Raw genomic sequence first — 18917 nt, 5'->3', positions numbered from 1 at the left:
GGGCTCTGGCCGGGGTTACTTATCTCGCATGTGAAGTTTAGTGCAGATTGGTCGACGTATGGCAATGTTACGGGTCACTTCCTGTCTGGGAAGACCTACTTCCTGTGTGCAGGTCATGGTTTGCAAACATGTTCAGGGCGGGCCCTTGGTCTCACATATCAAGTTTTGGGCCGATTGGTCAATGTTTGGCAGAGTTAAAGGGCACTTCCTGTTTCGGGCGACCTACTTCCTGTGTGCAGGTGATGTCTTGCAGATGTGTTCAGGGCAGGCCCTTGGTACCACATATCAATTTTGGAGCCGATTGGTTAATGTTTGGCAAAAGACAGGGCACTTCCTGTTTCGGGCAACCTACTTCCTGTGTGCAGGTCATGGCTTGCAGACGTGTTCAGGGCGGGCCCTTGGTCTCACATAATAAGTTTCGGGCCGATTGGTCAATGTTTGGTGAAGTTAAAGGGCACTTCCTGTTTCAGAGGATCTACTTCCTGTGTGCAGGTGATGTCTTGCAGATGTGTTCAGGGTGAGCCCTTGGTACCACGTATCAAGTTTCGGGCCGATTGGTCAATGTTTGGTGAAGTTAAAGGGCACTTCCTGTTTCAGACGATCTACTTCCTGTGTGCAGGTGATGTCTTGCAGATGTGTTCAGGGTTCCCTTGGTACCACATATCAATTTTGGAGCCGATTGGTCAATGTACGGGCAAATGACAGGGCACTTCCTGTTTCGGGTGACCTACTTCCTGTGTGCAGCTGATGTCTTGCAGACGTGTTCAGGGCAGGCCCTTGGTCTAACATATTAAGTTTCGGGCCAATCGGTCAATGTTTGGTGAAGTTACAGGGCACTTCCTGTTTAGCGGCGAAACGCGCAATTATATATTAAATAACGCTGTGTGTGTTTTCATGTTCATATGACTTGTAGTTTTTCTTAAAATCACCTCAAAGCGCAGAGAGTTCTGGTCACAGCTCCCATAGACTCCCATGTTAAAAGTCTGCTTGAGAGTTTGGCAAAAAATCAACCCGAGGGTGATTTTAAAACTGTGATTTCTCTGTCAATTCACGCCAATTTGTCACACATTTAAATGTGGGAGTTGCTAAAAGCCTCCTGACGCTCACAAACCAAAATTTTTATCACTATTATCAACCGTTCTTGAAATATGACAACTTTAAAACATGCTGTTTTCTCTGCTTCTCAGAGGTTTGGGAGAACTGCAGGTGTGTGTGTGTAATTGTCTCTCTGTATGTGTGTGGCAGAGGGTGTGGTGTTCAAATCATCACAACACCACAGTGTCACACTGTGATTGGTCAAGGCTTGAAGCTTCTAGAAGTTTCTGTGAAAGTTAGGCAGAGGTATGTGTGTGTGTGTAATTGGCTCTGTGTGTGTGTGTGTGAGTGGCAGAGGGTGTGGCGTTCAATCTTCACTCTGTGTGTGTGTGTGTGGCAGAGGGTGTGGTGTTCAAATCATCACAACACCACAGTGTCCCACTGTGATTGGTCAAGGCTTGAAGCTTCTAGAAGTTTCTGTGAAAGTTAGGCAGAGGTATGTGTGTGTGTGTGTATGTGTGTGTGTGTAATTGGCTCTGTGTGTGTGTGTGTGTGCTGCAGAGGGTGTGACGTTCAATCTTCACTCTCTCTGTATGTGTGTGGCAGAGGGTGTGGTGCTCAATCATCACACCACCACAGTGTCACACTGTGATTGGTCAATGCTTGAAGCTCCCGCCTCCCTACTATAAATAACCTGGACCCCCCTCGACTGCAGACCCTTGCTCTAGCAGATTCTGTGAAAGGCATTGAATTTGTTGGATTACTTTGTTCGAGACTTTGGAATACCTTTTGGACCATTTCATCATATCTACTTCGTTTGAGGACATTACAGGATCTATTGACGACTTTCTTCAGCTCAACAACTGGTGAGTTATCTTATTTAATAAGTAATTTGGTTTTGTGTGTGTGCGCGTGTGTGCGTGTGAGAGTAATGTGCTTTAATGTGGCTGTTTCATTTGAAAATAGTGTAATATTGTGTGTGAAGCAGCTGCTTTTCAGTTTAATGTGTGTGTTATGGAATTGTAATCCGACTTTATCTTAAATTCGTGATAGAGTCAGACTTTGGTGTGTGTGGTTTTTTTTTCGCTTTGCGGGCTTCGTTTTTGTATGCGTGTGTGTGCGTGCGTGTGTGAAATGCACTTTTAATGTGGCCGTTTCATTTGAAATTGTTTTAATATTGTGTGAAGTAGCTGCTTTTCAGTTTAATGTGTGTGTTATGGAACTGTAATCCGACTTTATCTTAAATTCGTGATAGAGTCAGACTTTGGTGTGTGTGTGTTTTTTTTTCACTTTGCGGGCTTCGTTTTTGTGTGCGTGCGTGTGTGAAATGCACTTTTAATGTGGCTGTTTCATTTGAAAATAGTGTAATATTGTGTGTGAAGTAGCTGCTTTTCAGTTTAATGTGTGTGTTATGGAATTGTAATCCGACTTTATCTTAAATTCGTGATAGAGTCAGACTTTGGTGTGTGTGTGTGTTTTTTTTTTCGCTTCGCTGGCTTCGTTTGTGTATGCGTGTGTGTGCGTGCGTGTGTGAAATGCACTTTTAATGTGGCCGTTTCATTTGAAATTGTTTTAATATTGTGTGGGAAGTAGCTGCTTTTCAGTTTAATGTGTGTGTTATGGAATTGTAATCCGACATTATCTTAAATTCGTGATAGAGTCAGACTTTGGTGTGTGTGTGTTTTTTTTTTCGCTTCGCTGGCTTCGTTTGTGTATGCGTGTGTGTGCGTGCGTGTGTGAAATGCACTTTTAATGTGGCTGTTTCATTTGAAAATAGTGTAATATTGTGTGTGAAGTAGCTGCTTTTCAGTTTAATGTGTGTGTTATGGAATTGTAATCCGACTTTATCTTAAATTCGTGATAGAGTCAGACTTTGGTGTGTGTGGTTTTTTTTTCGCTCTGCGGGCTTCGTTTTTGTATGCGTGTGTGTGCGTGCTTGTGTGAAATGCACTTTTAATGTGGCCGTTTCATTTGAAATTGTTTTAATATTGTGTGGGAAGTAGCTGCTTTTCAGTTTAATGTGTGTGTTATGGAATTGTAATCCGACTTTATCTTAAATTCGTGATAGAGTCAGACTTTGGTGTGTGTGTGTTTTTTTTTCGCTTTGCGGGCTTCGTTTTTGTATGCGTGTGTGTGCGTGCGTGTGTGAAATGCACTTTTAATGTGGCTGTTTCATTTGAAAATAGTGTAATATTGTGTGTGAAGTAGCTGCTTTTCAGTTTAATGTGTGCGTTATGGAATTGTAATCCGACTTTATCTTAAATTCGTGATAGAGTCAGACTTTGGTGTGTGTGTGTGTTTTTTTTTTTCGCTTTGCGGGCTTCGTTTTTGTATGCGTGTGTGTGCGTGCGTGTGTGAAATGCACTTTTAATGTGGCTGTTTCATTTGAAAATAGTGTAATATTGTGTGTGAAGTAGCTGCTTTTCAGTTTAATGTGTGTGTTATGGAATTGTAATCCGACTTTATCTTAAATTCGTGATAGAGTCAGACTTTGGTGTGTGTGTGTGTGTTGTTTTTTTTCGCTTTGCGGGCTTCGTTTTTGTATGCGTGTGTGTGCGTGCTTGTGTGAAATGCACTTTTAATGTGGCCGTTTCATTTGAAATTGTTTTAATATTGTGTGGGAAGTAGCTGCTTTTCAGTTTAATGTGTGTGTTATGGAATTGTAATCCGACTTTATCTTAAATTCGTGATAGAGTCAGACTTTGGTGTGTGTGTGTGTGGTTTTTTTTTTTCGCTTTGCGGGCTTCGTTTTTGTATGCGTGTGTGTGCGTGCGTGTGTGAAATGCACTTTCAATGTGGCTGTTTCATTTGAAAATAGTGTAATATTGTGTGTGAAGTAGCTGCTTTTCAGTTTAATGTGTGTGTTATGGAATTGTAATCCGACTTTATCTTAAATTCGTGATAGAGTCAGACTTTGGTGTGTTTGTGTTTTTTTTCTCGCTTTGCGGGCTTCGTTTTTGTATGCGTGTGTGTGAGTGCTTGTGTGAAATGCACTTTTAATGTGGCTGTTTCATTTGAAATTGTTTTAATATTGTGTGTGAAGTAGCTGCTTTTCAGTTTAATGTGTGCGTTATGGAATTGTAATCCGACTTTATCTTAAATTCATGATAGAGTCAGACTTTGGTGTGTGTGTGTGTGTTTTTTTTTTTCGCTTTGCGGGCTTCGTTTTTGTATGCGTGTGTGTGCGTGCGTGTGTGAAATGCACTTTCAATGTGGCTGTTTCATTTGAAAATAGTGTAATATTGTGTGTGAAGTAGCTGCTTTTCAGTTTAATGTGTGTGTTATGGAATTGTAATCCGACTTTATCTTAAATTCGTGATAGAGTCAGACTTTGGTGAGTGTGTGTTTTTTTTTTCGCTTCACGGGCTTCGTTTTTGTATGCGTGTGTGTGCGTGTGTGAAATGCACTTTTAATGTGGCTGTTTCATTTGAAAATAGTGTAATATTGTGTGTGAAGTAGCTGCTTTTCAGTTTAATGTGTGTGTTATGGAATTGTAATCCGACTTTATCTTAAATTCATGATAGAGTCAGACTTTGGTGTGTGTGTGTGTTTTTTTTTTTCGCTTTGCGGGCTTCGTTTTTGTATGCGTGTGTGTGCGTGCGTGTGTGAAATGCACTTTCAATGTGGCTGTTTCATTTGAAAATAGTGTAATATTGTGTGTGAAGTAGCTGCTTTTCAGTTTAATGTGTGTGTTATGGAATTGTAATCCGACTTTATCTTAAATTCGTGATAGAGTCAGACTTTGGTGTGTGTGTGTTTTTTTTTCCGCTTTGCGGGCTTCATTTTTGTATGCGTGCTTGTGTGAAATGCACTTTTAATGTGGCCGTTTCATTTGAAATTGTTTTAATATTGTGTGGGAAGTAGCTGCTTTTCAGTTTAATGTGTGTGTTATGAAATTGTAATCCGACTTTATCTTAAATTCGTGATAGAGTCAGACTTTGGTGTGTGTGGTTTTGTGGCCAAGGCGCACTTTATGCATGTAAACTCCTATGTCTGTATATAGTAGACACCGCATTTAGAGCTGAATCGTATGTTTTAGTACGAGTTGAGTACTTTTACATTGTAGTGTATTTTAATTATGATGTGTTTAAGGTTTTTTTGCAACTGGGGTGCATTTAAGTACTTTTACATTGCAGTGTATTTAAACTGTGGTGCGTTTAAGTACTTTTACATGATAGTGTATTTGAACTGTGGTGCATTTAAGTACTTTTATTTTATAGTTTTAAAACGAAACAGATCCTTAAAACTGCAGACAGTGTACAATGACCAGAGGAGTCTTTATAGTTTTCCAAAAAAAACGAAAACTAATGTTTTTGTAGTGCCAGGAGTCAAAGGCCAGTGATTTATTTTTTTTTAATTGAAGTTATATTAATTAAATTCTTATGTGCTTGTTCTTGTCAGGGTGGCGATCATCACAGCACAGACTGATACTTCGGAGCTCAGAGAAACAGGTACAAGTACATTTAATACAACTGTTTGCTATTAGATTCTTGTTACACCTTTTTGTTTGAGCTTCTGTCTCGTAGATTAGGTGGAGATGCCTCGTCTGAAGGGCCACAACCGCTCCAAGGCGGCCAGGGCGAGGATGGAGGTCCGCCTTTCTCGACCAGTGGTTGACACCTGTCCACGTATGTAGCCATCTAATTTTTCTCTATTATTCATTTATTTATTTATTTATTTATTTATTTATTCATTAATTCATTTAATTTTATAATGTGTGAGGAAAATTTATTTATTTATTTGCATCTATACATTAATGGGCTCTTGTTTTAATATTTTTAAGTCGTAACATGTGTGTTTCTATGTCTGTTTAACAAGGCCGTGGTACAGGTCGTCGCCATGTCGCAAGGAGATGGCCAGTTTCGTCCCTCACCGGCAGGAGCCACAAGCTGGTCATCCCGGCCGAATCACCCGACAAGAAGGTATTGTTGCGGTAACATTTACAAACATGATACTTGATCTGAGAAATTATTATTTCAATTTCATTCTTTTATAAAATATTTTCTGTGTTTTCAGTTTGTTTTTCTTGTCGGGGACTCCCACCTGAGGCCCATCGTCGATGGCTTTGTGAAGATGCCGGAGAGGGGCATTTCGTTTGGTGCCATGTCGACGCCTGGGGCCTGTGCCAGGGACCTGAGGACCGAGTTGGTGAGTGCGGTCCTCCCTAGGACACCTGACCTTGTTTGTCTTCTCGCCCCCAGCAACAACCTGACTGCGAGCAGGTGTGAGGTACTACTCCCTTGCGGAGTATTTTCCTCTTCATCGCCTTGATCTGTGGAGTTGGGATGGCGTAAGTTAATGTCACAAAGCTTATTTTCCAGGCAAATCATATTTGACAATAAAGTCTCATCTGTAAATTTGTGTTTATGCTCTATATTTTTGCAGGTGCACCTGAGCGACAGACCAGGAATGGAGCTCCTGGCGGACGTGCTGTGGGAAATCTCCGATCGGCTGCTGAAGACAACTGCTGAGGTGGAGGTTCGTCCCAGCACTCCGCCACCCACTCCATCTCCTCCTCCACGCCCAGGTCCCAGAGTTGTTGTGAGGGGAAAGATCCGCTCCCCTCGTCCAGCACGCAACCCATTGGATTGGACGCTGGTTGGACCACGCAAGAAGGTATATGAGTTGGATACTTTTTGGTTTTGTTTTGAGAAACATTTCTCATTTCATTTTATTGCAGTAATGTTCAAAATGTACATATTTATCTAATACAATCTAAACTGTTTGTCATTACAGAGGAGCTCCCCAGTGCCACTGTCTCCTGATGCTCCCAAGAGGGGGATGGTTCAGCTTAAGGTTTGCTTGTTTTATTTTGCTTGCCTATATTCAGCTATCAAGTAATATTTGTAATTATGAATCAATAGGATTATTTATTGAGTATATCACTGTTTACGTTTTGCCTTTGTCTCACAAGGAGTGTTGCATCCCGCTTACACCTGTGTGGTTCAGCCCAGCCATTCTGGAGTCCATGAACCAGGTCCGTCCGGCTGACCTTGGTGACCCTGTGGATCATCCAGCTGTCCAAAAGCAACGAATGGTAATTTGATGCCAGTTGTGTCTATTGACTGATGATTTCCTTTTAAAGGGTAACTGTCACGACAGCAAAAGCTATACCTTATAACGTTTCACTTTTCCTACATAAGAAGGTGGATCGTCGCCGTAGGGCTCTTGCTCCCAAGAAGACCCGGGAGAGGCAGCAGGTCTGACAAGCATCTTTTATTTTGTAGAGAAATAAAGTCTGGAAAAACATACAACTCATTCAGCTACTTTATTCGTTTTTGGTTTTTTCCCAAGGTGGAGCTAGAGGAGGAGTGGCCCTTACCTACAAGGGCTGTGGTGGTAAGGAAATTATGTTTTTAAACACCATTTCATTGTGTTTTTTTATTATTATTATTCTGAACTTGATATTTTTTGCTGATAAATACAGTATATTTATTATATTAGGTCACTTCTGTCCATGATTGTCGAATGCATGTCTTTGTCTTTATTTTTAATGGCCATAACTAAAAAGTAAGACTGCTGTAAAAATTGAAATTTGTTTTTCTGTCATTAGAAAGTGGTGGAGCGACGCAGGAGAACTACTGCTTCCCGCAGGCCTCTGGCACAGAAGCAGGTTTGTCATTTTCTTTTTATTGTCCAACATTTAAGGTATTTGAAATTACTTGTCTTGAGTAGAAGAGCTTTTTTAGTAGTAATAATGAAAGTACATGTGACTTTTTTCACACTGTTGTATTGTTTTTTTCCTAGGTGGAGGCAGCACCGCGTGTGGGGGAGGAGTCTGTGGAGCCATTTCCTGCCATGGATGTGGTGGTGGAGGAGGAGGGTCAGCACACACAAAGATCCAGCAAAGGTCAGAGTGATGCTTTTCTTCCTTACCCGTCCACAGATGTGAATGAGCCCAGTACTTCTGTTGGGGCTCCAGTTCAGACTCAGGTTCAGGTTGAGGTTGAGGTTCAGGTTCAGGTTCAGGCTCAGGTTGACTGTGATGGTGCAACTGAGCCAGAGGATCCCAGTCCTCCCAGGGTGGATGGTCATGCAGTACAAGGATCATTTCATCAGGGGGAGGGTCTGTTTGAATATGCAGGAGTACAGTGTATGGCTGTGGCTTTAGTAAGCCTTGCCAAACACACCGACAGCACTGTGTTTTCCTGGCAAACTCAAGATGTGGACACTGTTCTCCTTTTGGGGGACGAGTTGTACACATCATTGCGAGAAGGCAACGTGATCAGTGCGGGGTATGAAATTTTGTGTGTTTCAGAGCTGCCCAAACAGTGGGTGATTGATGGGCAGACCTGTTACTTTGAATATCCCGAAGTGGTCAGTGGAGCTTTAGGTGGGGTTGATGTGTCCCTGATCGAGGGTGGTCATTGTGACACTCTTGAAAAGGGACTGGAAAAGATGTTTGCTACGTATGACACATGTCTTCTGACAGTGTGTGGCAGTACGTATGCAATCATTAGTCAGAATGGCCACTATGCGTTTGTTGATTCCCATTCGCGTGATGCTGCTGGAATGCCAGACATTTCTGGGTGTGGACAAAGCATTGTGTCCTATTTCAGCAGTCTTGAAGGTCTTCAAGATCACATCTGTGCTTTGGCTGAAGTCCTTGGTTTAAGCAACAGTGCATTTGAGATCGCCAGTGTTACGGTGAGTTACACAGCCCCAGTCAGAAGCAGTGATAGGTGTGTCACTGTGGATGATTCCGATGTTGAATGTGTTGGTGATGTGAATCCTAAACAGCTCCAGTTTAATCCCATTGGCAAATATGTTGCCCAGGCTGTATGTAGACAGCTGAATGTGGAGTATGAGAAACTCCTTGCACCAGTGTCTACATCAGTTGGTCCGTTGGGGAGTCCATGTAGGACTGAGAGCATTGTGGCTGATGGGAACTGTTTCTTCAGAGCAGTGTCCCAAGCTGTGAGTGGTTCACAGAAAAGCCACAAGAAGATCCGAAATGCTGCTGTGAAGCAGCTACAATCGGACTCGGGAGAATACGAGAAAATCTTAAGAGATGAGTATTCTTCGATTGCACAGTACCTTCAGGACAGTAGGATGCAGTATGCTGGAAGCTGGGCTACTGAGGTTGAGATTCAAGCCACGGCAGATTATTTAGGTGTGAATATCTTCACATGTCACAATGGCCGGTGGCTTGAATATACTTGCAGTAGTTGCATTTCTTCAGAGTGCATCTACTTGGAAAATAAAAGTGGCAACCACTATGACGTTGTTGTTTGTGTTCATGTGCCTGAACAACAGAGTTGCTATGGTCATTGCAAAAACGCTGTGTCTTTTTCTGAAGTGTACAATCTTAGACAGAGTACCAAAACATTTTCATGTCCGGTAGAAACAGAAAGTGTAGAAAATATTAGTCTTAGCTTTTCAAAGTACATCAACAGGAAATTTACCACCAAAAAGAGAATTCAATATCAAGAAAATATTTTGCATAGGGTGAAAGTAAATGACAAGATTAAAAGGAAGTATCAGGAAAATGAATGTTACAGGAAGACTGTAAAAGCCCTGAGCAAACAGAAATACAGTGAAGATGAATGTTACAGGAAGACTGTAAAAGCCCTGAGCAAACAAAAATACAGTAAAGATGAAGAGCACAGGAAGACTGTAAAAGCCCTGAGCAAACAAAAATACTGTAAAGATGAAAAGCACAGGAAGACTGTAAAAGCCCTGAGCAAACAAAAATACTGTAAAGATGAAAAGCACAGGAAGACTGTAAAAGCCCTGAGCAAACAAAAATACTGTAAAGATGAAAAGCACAGACACAATGTAAAGGCCATAAGCAAACAAAAATACTGTAGAGATGAAAAGCACAGGCAGAATGTAAAAGCCATGAGTACACAGAAGTACCATGGAAATCATGAGCATAGGAGGCGTGTTGCAGCATGTAACAGGAAGAGGATGCAAGAAATTAAAGAAAAGTCAAAGCATTTTGATTTTCTGATGGAGAAATTTTTGGACAAAGTCAGAGACGGTCCAGATTTCGTGTGTTGTGTCTGTCATAGATTGTCGTTTAGACATCAGGTTCTGAATTGTAGGATAGATGTTTACAGTAAGAGTAAAAACTCAGCTGCAATTGCCAATAAATGCATAACAGAAGAGTATTTACATCATTGTAATGATGAGTGTGTGATGCCATGTCACTGGGTGGATACAGCTAGAGGTCAGCTATGGATTTGTTACACATGTCATGATAAGGTTAACAGAGGTGAAATGCCACCTGAAAGTGTAACAAATAGGTTAGAGGTTCATCCTGTTCCACCTGAGTTGTCATGTTTAAATAGTTTAGAGCAGCACTTGATTGCATTACATATTCCCTTTATGAAAATGTTGGCATTGCCTAAAGGCGGGCAAAATGGAGTACATGGTCCTGTGACATGTGTTCCAGCTAACATTGTTCAGACTAGCAATGTGCTGCCCCGTTCCACTATGGAAGGGTCTTTGCTACCTGTAAAACTGAAACGTAAGCTAACTTACAAAGGGCATTACAGGTATCAGTATGTTGACACGATGCACATTAGGGAAGCCTTGCGGTATTTAAAACAGGCTAATGTGCATTATAAAGACATTGAGTTTAATGAGGAGTGGCTCAATGAATTAGGCAGACAACCAGATGTAGAGGATGTAGAAGTAGGTAGTGATGCTAGACAAGGATGTAGTGAGGAAATGGCAGATGTTGAAGAACAGATTTTGCATGATGGACAGCAGGACTGTATGTTACAGGACACTTGCTCCATGGCTGTTGATGTTGAGGAGGAATCCCTAGATCAGTATTTTGATGATATGCTGAGCCAGGAGAAAAGACAGGAAAGATTGTGTGACACAGTAGAAAGTGGTGATGCAACTTTAGAGGGTGAAGATGAACTTTTGCATGATCGACAGCAGCACTGTATGTTCCAGGACACCTGTCTCTTGCCAGTTGATGTTGGTCAGGAAGCTCTGGATCAGTATTTTGACGATATACTGAATCTGGCTCCAGGAGAAGGGAACAGTCCTGTGAAAATGCTGTCTGATCTTGCAAATGAAGCCAAATGCTTCCCAGTGTTGTTCCCCCTGGGACACAACACCTATCATGAGAGTAGGCCATATCGTTTGACAATGTCACGATATCTTAACAATAGGATTCTACATGCTGATAGCAGGTTTGCTCAGAATGTAGAGTACATCTTTTTTGGTCAGTACATGTCTGAAATTCAACAGGTTGTGTCCAGTGTGTCGATTGCCTTACGAAAAGGTAAGGGAGACGGTACGACACAAAAGGTGAGCAACCGCTTGTTGAAAGATGACGAGTCTTTGAAGAAGCTGTTGCAGTATGATGAAGGGTATCGTTTTCTCAAACCGATCAGAGGTACCCCGTCTTTTTGGCAAGGAGTACAGCGTGACTTGATTGCTTGTGTTCGTCAGCTGGGTATTCCTACGTGGTTCTGTTCATTTTCTTCTGCTGATCTGCGGTGGACTAACCTTCTGCACAGTATTCTGAAGCAAGAAGGGAGAACTCAGACAGTAGAAAGTTTGGAGTGGGCAGACAGATGTGACCTGCTCCGACGTAATCCTGTCACTGCTGCCAGGATGTTTGATTTCCGCTGGCATGTTTTTCTGAATGAGGTTCTCAAGTCTCCATTGCATCCAATCGGTAAAATTATTGACTACTTTTACCGAGTGGAATTTCAGCAGCGAGGTTCGCCTCATGTTCATTGTCTGTTTTGGATTGAGAATGCCCCCAAGATAGACGAAAACACAGATGAAGAGGTAGTTCAGTTCATCGACAAGTATGTAACATGTGAACTACCTTCACAAGACGAAGTTTTACTTGACATTGTGACATCTGTGCAGCAACATTCAAAGAGGCATTCAAAGACGTGTAGGAAGAATAAAACTGTTTGTCGGTTCAACTTTCCCAGACCTGCTTCCTCACAGACATTTGTGTGCCGCACCACGGAAGATGAGGCATCCAAAAACATGTGCCAATGTAAGAATGTTGATGTCAACACAAATCAGGTAATATGCACATGTGGGAAACAGGGTAAGGACAAGCCTGAGAAGATGGATAAAGAGCTTGCCTCTAACATTTTGAAAGCTATCAAGAGTGCTCTGTCAAATGAGGACCTTACCTTTGATACCACAGAAAATTTGTTTCAATCTTTGGGTATCAATCAAGCCCTTTTTGAGGCTGCATACAAACGTTGTGCCAGAAAAACACACGTTGTTTTAAAAAGGCAGCCTAATGAAGTTTGGATTAATCAGTATAGTAAACCACTGCTAAAATGCTGGAATGCAAATTTGGACATCCAGTATGTGGTTGATGCATATGCCTGCATTGTCTACATCATTTCTTACATTTCCAAGGCAGAGCGGGAGATGGGATTGTTGTTGGCAAATGCCCAGAAAGAGGCTAGTAAAGGTAATGTCAGTGCAAAACAAGCATTGAAAAACTTGGGCAGTGTTTATCTTCACAACAGAGATGTGTGTGCTCAAGAGGCAGTTTATAGATTAACAAACATGCATCTCAGGGAAAATTCTAGGAACGTTGTGTTTGTCCCAACAGGGGAAAATGTTGTGAAAATGAGCCTGCCTATAAATGTGTTGAGGGAAAAAGCAACTGCAAATGAACTTACCACTTCAGACATGTGGATGACTAGTTTGGTTGAGCGTTACAAGAATCGGCCAAACGACAGCACATTTAATAACATGTGCATAGCAACATTTGCTTCAGAATATCGTATTCTGACCAAAAATCAAAAATCCAAGAACCCAATTAAATTGAACAATAATTGCGGTTTTGTCACAAAAAGAACACGAACGCAACCGGCAGTTGTTCGTTATATGCGTGTTTCTGAGACCAAAAATTCAGAATTATTTCACATGTCTATTTTGCAGTTGTTTTTGCCCTATCGTGTAGACGAGCAGTTAAAGCCTCCAAATTTTGAATCGTTTGAACTGTTTTATGGTGATGGTCATGTTAGGTTGAGTGATGGGTCATTGCAGTCTGTCAAATCAGTGGTTGACCAAAACAGAGGCAGGTTTGAAAAAATAGACTCAGCAATATTGACTAATATCCAGGAATCGGTAGATCTCAGCGATGAATTTGAAGATGCCTGGGCTCAACTGTGCCCAGAGCAAGAGATCGAGCGAGCTGATAGCAATCAGGAACGGACAGAGAGCAGACAGGTTGTGGAGGAAAACGAAACCGAAAACATTCCAGATTTGGCAGTCAGTAGTGAACAGGTTGCACATTTGGAAAAGAAAAGCAACATCATGTGCAGAAGTGACGGATTGGCTTTGATTAGGTCTTTGAATGAAACACAGCTGTCTATTTTCTATGAAATTCGTCAGTGGTGTTTGGCCAAGATCAACGGTCAAAACCCTGATCCCTTTCATGTGTTCATCACAGGTGGTGCAGGGACAGGGAAGAGTCATTTGATCAAGGCCATTCAATATGAGGCAACGAGGTTATTGTCACCAGTGTGTCGTCAACCTGACAACATTTGTGTCTTGTTAACCGCTCCCACTGGGATTGCTGCATACAATTTGCATGCATCAACTATACACAGCACGTTTAGCATTGGAAAGGATGTGCGCTTGCCATACATCCCTTTGGGTGAAGAGAAGCTCAATTCTTTGCGGGCTAAATATGTTGATTTGCAGATATTGATTATTGATGAGATATCAATGGTGGACCATAACCTCTTAGCTTATATTCACGGCAGATTGAGGCAAATTAAACAGACCGGTGACTATTCCCCATTTGGGAAAGTCAGCGTGATTGCTGTTGGAGATTTTTTCCAGCTTCCTCCAGTCCGAGGTAAACCTCTGTACATTGACAATGGACCCATCAACTTGTGGTCTAGTTTTAGTGTTGTTGAGCTGACTGAGATAGTCAGACAGAAGGATGGTGTTTTTGCACAGCTGTTGAACAGAGTTAGAACTCGTTCAAAGGGTACCCCCATGCTGCAGAGTGACGTAGACATTTTGAAAAATTGTGAAACCGGTGAAGTCAGCCCAGCTTTACACATTTTCCCAACAAATATGCAAGTAAATGGGCACAATACTCTGCAGTTAAGGGAGACCTGTCTCGACTATGTCGAGATAAATGCTAAAGATTACGTGAATAGCAAGAAAACAGGGAACCTTGAGCTGAAAGGTCGACATCATGCCAACACTTCTCACACGTGTTTGGCTGAGAAGTTGTTGCTTGGCAGAGATGCACGTGTGATGTTGATCAAAAATATCGATGTAATGGATGGTCTAGTAAATGGTGTTTGTGGCACTGTAACAGATATAATTAGGTCAGAGACTAGTGACTTTCCTCTTAAAATCTATGTGAAGTTTGATGACGAGCATGTGGGTGCACAGAGGAGGAAGGAGTCACCAAATGTTCCCATAGATTTAATAGGTTCTACAGCCATTGAACCAGAAGAGGAAAGGGCTACAAAAAATGGTGGCATGAGACGACAGTTTCCCCTTAAACTGGCATGGGCTGTTACAGTACACAAAGTTCAGGGTATTACTGTTGATGAAGCTGTGGTTTGTCTTGAGAGGGTATTTTCAGCTGGGCAAGCCTATGTTGCATTAAGTCGTGTTAGAAATTTGTCAGGATTGATAATTCAAGATTTCAAAGAGAAAGCAATATATTGCAAGGACGACATTAAGGATGCAATTCAGAATATGCCCAAATTCCCGATAGAAAATGTATTCACAGAACACAGATTAAGTACACAAACATTCACTGTGTTCTTGATGAATGTACAAAATTTAACTCTTCACCTTGCAGATTTGGCAACATGTACACAGCATTTGCAGCTTAACTGTATTGCTGTTACAGAAACATGGCTACCAGCTTCTCCACCAGCCCAAACACTAAACATTGATGGCTATACTTTTCATAGTTGTCCTCGCAGTTCGTCCTATTCTAGCAACAATCTGGCCTTAATTGCTTTGCAAGGACAACAACATGGTGGAGTGGGCATGTACACTTCAAACAATGTGGCATATGAAAGACTCCAAATGCCTGATGTAAATTTAGAATGTTTAATTTTTAAATTCATTAGTTATGAGATATTGGTAGCCGTGATTTATAGACCACCTTCATATCCCATGTCTTTGTTTAAAGAACATCTCGGCAAATTAATTGATTGGCTCGATCCACAGTGTGAAACTATCACAATCATGGGAGATTTCAATGATGACATTTTAAAATCATCATCAATCTGCAAATTTGTAACTGACAGAGGCTTTGTTCAGGACGTCTCAGAACCAACCACAGAGAGAGGTACTTTAATAGATCATGTGTATTTAAAGTCCTCACAGTATGTTGTTGGGTCTGTTGTTTGTCCCACTTACTTTAGTGATCATGAGGGGATTTTGTGTACTTTGACGGTTGTAGATGATGATGATGAGGAAGATGAGGAACTGTAGTTATTTGTTTTTTACAGTTGTAAGATCATGTGTTATGTGCTTGATTTGATAAGAGGCTGAGAGAGGTACGGTAATTGTTAATGTGTATTTTAGAGTCCCCATGGTTTGTTAGTGGTAGATTTGTTGTCATTGTGGCTGTTCATTTGTGCATTTGACTGGGTAACTGCATCGGTAGTGAAGTACCCTGACTTAGGTAGCCGCCGGGCAGGTTTGGAGAACTTGCCACTGTTTTATGTTGGAGGTAATCATGAGGAGGGGGCAGAAATCGGCTCGAATTAAGTCTTTGCACTTTGCAGAGCAATTTTGATCATGAAAGTTTTGTTTGAGATTACTTGTTGTGTTGCTAGGATTCTTCGGATTCACATCACTGTGTATTGTTAGTGTTTGGACTTTCAATGTGGTGGGTTTTTTAGGTGTTGGGGCTGTGTTTGTTTGTGTTCTGTTTTGCTGTTTCTCCCTGTTCCTGTCCTGTTTCTCATAGGTGTTGTACATCTTAGTCCATGTTGTGGTGGTCCAGGAAAGGTGAGTCAAACAGTGTAAGTATTTGTAACTTGTTTTGTGGATAGGTTTCTTTTCCTGCGTTACAACAGTATTAGAATATTTTCTATGACATCATAGCATTTTATGCTATGATGTCATAATATGCTGTTGTTAATGCAGGTTTTGCTTTTCCTTCTGTGTTGTGTCAAAAAGCAAAAGGCACTGGTGTTGGACTCCTGGTTTTACCAGGACGGGGTTCAATTCCCTGTGGTGCCCTGCTTACTGATTTGACATTTACATGAAGGGTAATTTTTAACCATTTGTCAGGTTTGGAAACTCAGGCACTTTTTATTGTTGAAGATAGCAGTGAAAATATTTGAAAGAGCTGCAAGTGAATCTCATGCTTTTAGCTTTATTACTTCACCCCACCTCTTTCTGGTGGCCTACTTCCTGTTGGCAGGTTGTGGCTTGCAGATGTGTTACTTGATATTTTTTGCTGATAAATACAGTATATTTATTATATTAGGTCACTTCTGTCCATGATTGTCGAATGCATGTCTTTGTCTTTATTTTTAATGGCCATAACTAAAAAGTAAGACTGCTGTAAAAATTTAAATTTGTTTTTCTGTCATTAGAAAGTGGTGGAGCGACGCAGGAGAACTACTGCTTCCCGCAGGCCTCTGGCACAGAAGCAGGTTTGTCATTTTCTTTTTATTGTCCAACATTTAAGGTATTTGAAATTACTTGTCTTGAGTAGAAGAGCTTTTTTAGTAGTAATAATGAAAGTACATGTGACTTTTTTCACACTGTTGTATTGTTTTTTTCCTAGGTGGAGGCAGCACCGCGTGTGGGGGAGGAGTCTGTGGAGCCATTTCCTGCCATGGATGTGGTGGTGGAGGAGGAGGGTCAGCACACACAAAGATCCAGCAAAGGTCAGAGTGATGCTTTTCTTCCTTACCCGTCCACAGATGTGAATGAGCCCAGTACTTCTGTTGGGGCTCCAGTTCAGACTCAGGTTGAGGTTGAGGTTGAGGTTCAGGTTCAGGCTCAGGTTGACTGTGATGGTGCAACTGAGCCAGAGGATCCCAGTCCTCCCAGGGTGGATGGTCATGCAGTACAAGGATCATTTCATGCTATGATGTCATAATATGCTGTTGTTAATGCAGGTTTTGCTTTTCCTTCTGTGTTGTGTCAAAAAGCAAAAGGCACTGGTGTTGGACTCCTGGTTTTACCAGGACGGGGTTCAATTCCCTGTGGTGCCCTGCTTACTGATTTGACATTTACATGAAGGGTAATTTTTAACCATTTGTCAGGTTTGGAAACTCAGGCACTTTTTATTGTTGAAGATAGCAGTGAAAATATTTGAAAGAGCTGCAAGTGAATCTCATGCTTTTAGCTTTATTACTTCACCCCACCTCTTTCTGGTGGCCTACTTCCTGTTGGCAGGTTGTGGCTTGCAGATGTGTTCAGGGCGGGCACATGGTCTCACATATCAAGTTTCGGGCCGGTTGGTCAATGTTTGGAGAAGTTAAAGGGCACTTCCTGTTTCAGAGCAACTACTTCCTGTGTGCAGGTGATGTCTTGCATATGTGTTCAGGGCGGGCCCATGGTCTCACATATCAAGTTTTGTGCCAATCGGTTAATTTTTGGGCGAGTTACAGGGCACTTCCTGTTTCGGGCGACCTACTTCCTGTGTGCAGGTGATTTCTTGCAGATTTGTTCAGGGTGGGCCCTTGGTCTCGCATATCAAGTTTCGGGCCGATTGGTCAATGTTTGGCAAATGACAGGGCACTTCCTGTTTCGGGAGACCTACTTCCTGTGTGCAGGTCATGGTTTGCAAACATGTTCAGGGCGGGCCCTTGGTACCACATATCAATTTTGGAGCCGATTGGTCAATGTATGGCCAAATGACAGGGCACTTCCTGTTTCGGGCGACCTACTTCCTGTGTGCAGGTGATGTCTTGCAGATGTGTTCAGGACGGGCCCTTGGTACCACATATCAAGTTTCGGGCCGATTGGTCAATGTTTGGTGAAGTTAATGGGCACTTCCTGTTTTGGGCGACCTACTTCCTGTGTGCAGGTGATGTCTTACAGACGTGTTCAGGGCAGGCCCTTCATCTCACATATAAAGTTTAGAGCCGATTGGTCAATGTTTGGCGACGTTAAAGAGCACTTCCTGTTTCAGACAATCTACTTCCTGTGTGCAGGTGATGTCTTGCAGACGTGTTCAGGGCGGGCGCTTGGTACCACATATTAAGTTTCGGGCCGATTGGTCAATGTTTGGTGAAGTTAAAGGGCACTTCCTGTTTCAGAGGATCTACTTCCTGTGTGCAGGTGATGTCTTGCAGATGTGTTCAGGGTGGGCCCATGGTCTCACATATTAAGTTTTGTGCCAATCGGTTAATTTTTGGGCGAGTTACAGGGCACTTCCTGTTTCGGGCGACCTACTTCCTGTGTGCAGGTGATTTCTTGCAGATTTGTTCAGGGTGGGCCCTTGGTCTCGCATATCAAGTTTCGGGCCGATTGGTCAATGTTTGGCAAATGACAGGGCACTTCCTGTTTCGGGAGACCTACTTCCTGTGTGCAGGTCATGGTTTGCAAACATGTTCAGGGCGGGCCCTTGGTACCACATATCAATTTTGGAGCCGATTGGTCAATGTATGGCCAAATGACAGGGCACTTCCTGTTTCGGGCGACCTACTTCCTGTGTGCAGGTGATGTCTTGCAGATGTGTTCAGGACGGGCCCTTGGTACCACATATCAAGTTTCGGGCCGATTGGTCAATGGTTGGTGAAGTTAATGGGCACTTCCTGTTTTGGGCGACCTACTTCCTGTGTGCAGGTGATGTCTTACAGACGTGTTCAGGGCAGGCCCTTCATCTCACATATAAAGTTTAGAGCCGATTGGTCAATGTTTGGCGACGTTAAAGAGCACTTCCTGTTTCAGACAATCTACTTCCTGTGTGCAGGTGATGTCTT

The 18917-nt window shown here is 42.2% G+C and overlaps 1 protein-coding gene across 1 annotated transcript; it reads left to right on the top strand.

Annotated features, from left to right (window-relative positions):
• Window positions 1-10554: 10554 nt before the first annotated feature.
• On the top strand, window positions 10555-17216 carry LOC131455983 (uncharacterized). Its single transcript, XM_058623923.1, has 5 exons — window positions 10555-15409; window positions 15941-15981; window positions 16575-16634; window positions 16769-17053; window positions 17139-17216. Exons 1-5 carry the CDS (start codon window positions 10555-10557, stop codon window positions 17214-17216), a joined length of 5319 nt encoding a protein of 1772 aa, XP_058479906.1.
• Window positions 17217-18917: the final 1701 nt, after the last annotated feature.

The sequence above is a fragment of the Solea solea genome, chromosome 3, assembly GCF_958295425.1.
Source record: "Solea solea chromosome 3, fSolSol10.1, whole genome shotgun sequence".
NCBI lineage: Eukaryota > Metazoa > Chordata > Actinopteri > Pleuronectiformes > Soleidae > Solea > Solea solea.
The sequence above is the reverse complement of the archived record's forward strand: the minus strand, read 5'-3'. Positions and strand labels throughout refer to the sequence as shown.

What these genes read in the sequence shown, in the direction of transcription:
- LOC131455983 (XM_058623923.1), top strand. Translation starts at nt 10,555, where the DNA reads ATGCACATTAGGGAAGCCTTGCGGTATTTAAAACAGGCTAATGTGCAT. An exon ending in GTTGTGGTGGTCCAGGAAAG is followed by an intron (nt 15,982 to 16,574) that starts GTGAGTCAAACA and finishes TTCTGTCATTAG; the next exon opens with AAAGTGGTGGAGCGACGCAG. An exon ending in CCAGGGTGGATGGTCATGCA is followed by an intron (nt 17,054 to 17,138) that starts GTACAAGGATCA and finishes TGTGTCAAAAAG; the next exon opens with CAAAAGGCACTGGTGTTGGA.